Raw genomic sequence first — 4,485 nt, 5'->3', positions numbered from 1 at the left:
GTTTTCTTGAACAACTAAAATTCAAAATCTTGCCACTGTAAGAATAATGGCAAGACTGACATATTTTCCTATTGTGATTTTCACAAACTAAAATGTAGAACTTTGGTCATTTGATGCATGCACATCATTCATTGTTGCACCTGTCTTCTGAAGCAAATTGGATATGCTTCGTCTCAACATTATTGAAATGGACAATGCCTTCATGTTGACTTCTGATTTTGAAACAAGGGAAGCTTTACACATTATTGAGCAAATACTCTGTCTACCTGAAGATAGAGGGACTGACTTAGCATGAAACCCCCATTTTCATCAAATGTATGAAACCAAATGTGAATCTTCAATTCACATGATATGGCGTTGCAAAACAAATTATTTTTCATATTAACAATCATCACAAATAGATACTACATACTACATACTAAAAATAGTTTTCTTGAACAACTAAAATTCAAAATCTTGCCACTGTAAGAATAATGGCAAGACTGAAATATTTTCCTATTGTGATTTTCACAAACTAAAATGTAGAACTTTGGTCATTTGATGCATGCACATCATTCATTGTTGCACCTATCTTCTGAAGCAAATTGGATATGCTTCGTCTCAACATCTTATAAGCCACTGTGTTTCCCTGCTGCAGAGCTTCTAGGCCAGCACACGCACCAAGTACACTGGCAAAGGTAACATGATCCGCCTCTATAGCTGTCCATTGCATCCAGCCATAAAGCCTTAATGCCTCCTGACAATACCCATTTTTTGTATATCCAACAATCATAATGTTCCATGACACCACATCCCGTTCAGGCATTTTTTCAAACATTGTCCATGCATCCGTTACATATCAATATTGACTTGTTCAACTTACTCAGAACTAGTAGCTGAAGCTGATCATATAATGCAAGAACTCCAGCCTCTGCTACTCCTAACATAATATTAGCTGTTACTCCTCTGAAGAGGGCAAGGATGTCCTCCTGGCGTACAAGCTGTTGAAAAGCATGGATGGTGTTGCTATATTTAGTAGCTTCACTTGAAGTCATTAGCATTCTGCACCTAAGTGTATCAAAAGGATATGCAATAATACCAAAAATTGTTGTCACACTCCACCCTAGCATGAAACTAACAAGAAGATTTCCCTTGAGGGATCCAACAAGAATCACAAGTTTCATTGTGTCATAAATTCCAAAATATAGCCCTCTATATACAGTGATGCCTATAATTGAAACACTAAAGCCCCTGTATAGGCCTACAATACCATCACTGGCAATGGTCTTCTTGCAGACATCCAACAATCTTGCCAAAATCGCCAGCCTCATTTTCGAATCTGGAGATACAGAGGCTAAGCAAATCGATAAGTCAATTTCAGAAATATTAAATATTGAACATTATAACCCAATTCCTCTGCATTGATTACATTGTCAGTATGTTCCTGATCATCAGCCATTATAAGCATTGGTAGCTTGTTGGGTTTGGAAATAAAATATAATACAATAACTCTGTGTCTTCACAAAATAAAATTCGCAGACAAAAAGATCTATACTCATAATTAAAATTAAGACACGAGCACGTTACAAGAGAAGCTGTTAGTACCAGATCATGGAGAGTTGCTTAGGGCCTGAAAAACCCTACAAGTGAGTATATAAACGATTTAGATATATATAGAGAGAGATATTGCTGTGATCATGAATGATATGTACTGTAGCTGCATGTGCATGAAGATCAGTTGGGTGCTGAAGATCAGGGCATGTATAATTTGTTACCACATTTGCATCTCCAGGCCTCAGGGTAGTATTCAGTTGTTACAAGAGTTCCTGGGGGTACAGGCACATGAACAAGCTTGCATGGTGTGCACTTTCCACATTTAGAGGTGCAACGAGGTGGGGAAGAGCCTGGCCCACTCAGATACCTCCTTCCTCCAATTCTGTAATCCAAGGCTCCATTTTCATGGCGTTGCTGCTGCAAATCTAATGTTGTTTCCTGTAACCCATGAAAAATGAAAAATTATGTTATTGGATCAAATCATAAATAAACAGTAATGTAGTAGAAGATAGAAGAGCTGAAGAGAATACGAAGTTAGGTTATACCTTAATATCTTTTGAAAAGTTCACCAGTCCTTTTTGTTTCAGACTGCAAGGGTTTGTGATTGACAGCTCTGTTAATGACCATGATATCAACGTTAGCAAAATCATGATTAATCATCTGTAGTCTCTGACATTAATGATCTCTGGCTCAGTCATGATTTTTAAGTTGGTAGAAAAGACTTTCAAAACAAGAAAAAGGCAACTAACAAACTACCATTGATGCATTGTTAGAAATTTAAAGTGCTTTACAGATTCATGGATAATCATAAATTCATCTTAACCCAGATTTAAAATGAAATGATGAAAGTTTTGTGTATGGATTATCATAAATTCATCTTAACCCAGTTTGAAAATGAATTAATGAAAGTATTGGGTACAAAAATAAATGTTTCTAACCATCAAAACTTTTCACATGAAAAATTGAAGTGGGAATTAAATGGGGAGATCCACTGCCACAGAGCAGAGAAAACTATTCATTAATCAGTGTTACAAAGCATTTGATCATGGTAATTAGGTTCTGTGGATGAAAAACACATTTGGGAACAGTAAGATGCAATGGGAATTTTGCAAGAAAAATTGTTCTGATAAAGGTCTGGTGGGTTCTGACCACGGCCAACAGGTCCTGGCAATATAAATGCTAGGTTGTTGAGACATATTGCAGGTTGAGACATGGCAAGTTGTTGAGACATATTGCAGGTTGAGACATTATTTTTGAGATAAAGTACATCAAGACTATAAATGCAATTCTGTATTCGCAGACAAAAAGATCTATACTCATAATTAAAATTAAGACACGAGCACGTTACAAGAGAAGCTGTTAGTACCAGATCATGGAGAGATGCTTAGGGCCTGAAAAACCCTACAAGTGAGTATATAAACGATTTAGATATATATATAGAGAGATATTGCTATGATCATGAATGATATGTGTTGTAGCTGCATGTGCATGAAGATCAGTTGGGTGCTGAAGATCAGGGCATGTATAATTTGTTGCCACATTTGCATCTCCAGGCCTCAGGGTAGTATTCAACTATTATAGGAGTTCTTGGGGTACAGGCACATGAACAGGCTTGCATGGTGTGCATTTTCCACATTTAGAGGTGCAACGAGGTGGGGAGGAGCCTGGCCCACACAGATACCTCATTCCTCCAATTCTGTAATCCAAGGCTCCATTTTCATGGCGTTGCTGCTGCAAATCTAATGTTGTTTCCTGTAACCCATGAAAAATGAAATATTATGTTATTGGATCAAATCATAAATAAAAAGTAATGTAGTGGTAGATAGAAGAGTTGAAGAGAATACAGAGTTAGGTTATACCTTAATATCTTTTGAAAAGTTCACCAGTCCTTTTTGTTTCAAGCTGCAAGGGTTTGTGATTGACAACTCTGTTAATGACCATGATATCAACGTTAGCAAAATCATGATTAGTCATCTATAGTCTCTGACATTAATGATCTCTAGCTCAGTCATGATTTTTAAGTTAGTAGAAAAGACTTTCAAAACAAGAAAAAGGCAACTGGAAAACTACCATTGATGCATTGTTAGAAATTTAAAGTGCTTTACAGATTCATGAATAATCATAAATTCATCTTAACCCAGATTTAAAATGAAATGATGAAAGTTTTGTGTATGGATTATCATAAATTCATCTTAACCCAGATTGAAAATGAATTAATGAAAGTTTTGGGTACAAAAATAAATGTTTCTGACTATCAAAACTTTTCACATGAAAAATTGAAGTGGGAATTAAATGGGGAGATCCATTGCCACAGAGCAGAGAAAACTATTCATTAATCAGCGTTACAAAGCATTTGATCATGGTAATTAGGTTCTGTGGATGAAAAACACATTTGGGAACAACAAGATGCAATGAGAATTTTGCAAGAAAAATTGTTCTGATAAAGGTCTGGTGGGTTCTGACCAGGGCCAACAGGTCCTGGCAATATAAATGCTAGGTTGTTGAGACATATTGCAGGTTGAGACTTTCTTTTTGAGATAAACTACATCAAGACTATAAATGTAATTCTGTTTTGAGAATTCTTAGTCTCATAAATCTTACATGGTCTCCATGGTTTTCAGTGGACGTAAAGAAAAATATGGTATTCTGTTATTATGAATAGGTCACAGAGGGACAATATAAGCAAATGGGCAAAGGAGAAATGCAAGTGCCATGCCTGCAAGATACAGTCTACTGGACATTCAAAGCATACTCTGGATCGATTGATTATCTTGTTATGTAAAGACAAGTGAATTGGTGAAAAAACTGACCAACGTTGGACGATACACCAGACCCTGTCAGGGTTCAAATCCGAGGACATTCACATTTGCAAATATTTTCCAAATGACGCAGTGGGTCGGCTTGGTGTACCTCAATCTCTCTTTCAATCATCTCACAGGCTAAGTTCCATCA

General features: G+C 36.5%; 1 protein-coding gene and 1 pseudogene across 1 annotated transcript; both read right to left on the bottom strand.

Moving 5' to 3' along the window:
* Positions 1–809: 809 nt before the first annotated feature.
* Positions 810–1,310, bottom strand: LOC149216434 (ADP/ATP translocase ER-ANT1 pseudogene; annotated as a pseudogene).
* Positions 1,311–1,606: 296 nt separating this feature from the next.
* Positions 1,607–2,207, bottom strand: LOC149216433 (EPIDERMAL PATTERNING FACTOR-like protein 6). The gene is made up of 2 exons (XM_089391201.1): positions 2,079–2,207; positions 1,607–1,971 (listed from the first exon to the last, which is right to left on the bottom strand). The coding sequence occupies exons 1-2, from the start codon at positions 2,181–2,183 to the stop codon at positions 1,732–1,734; spliced, it is 345 nt and encodes a 114-aa protein (XP_089247327.1). The 5' UTR covers positions 2,184–2,207; the 3' UTR covers positions 1,607–1,731.
* Between the last annotated feature and the right edge of the window lie 2,278 nt (positions 2,208–4,485).

Source organism: Pinus tabuliformis, chromosome 1_1, assembly GCF_031772625.1.
Source record: "Pinus tabuliformis cultivar Carrire ecotype Pingquan chromosome 1_1, CPIR1, whole genome shotgun sequence".
Lineage (NCBI taxonomy): Eukaryota > Viridiplantae > Streptophyta > Pinopsida > Pinales > Pinaceae > Pinus > Pinus tabuliformis.
Note: the sequence above shows the minus strand (reverse complement) of the source record. Positions and strands in the feature narration are given on the sequence as shown.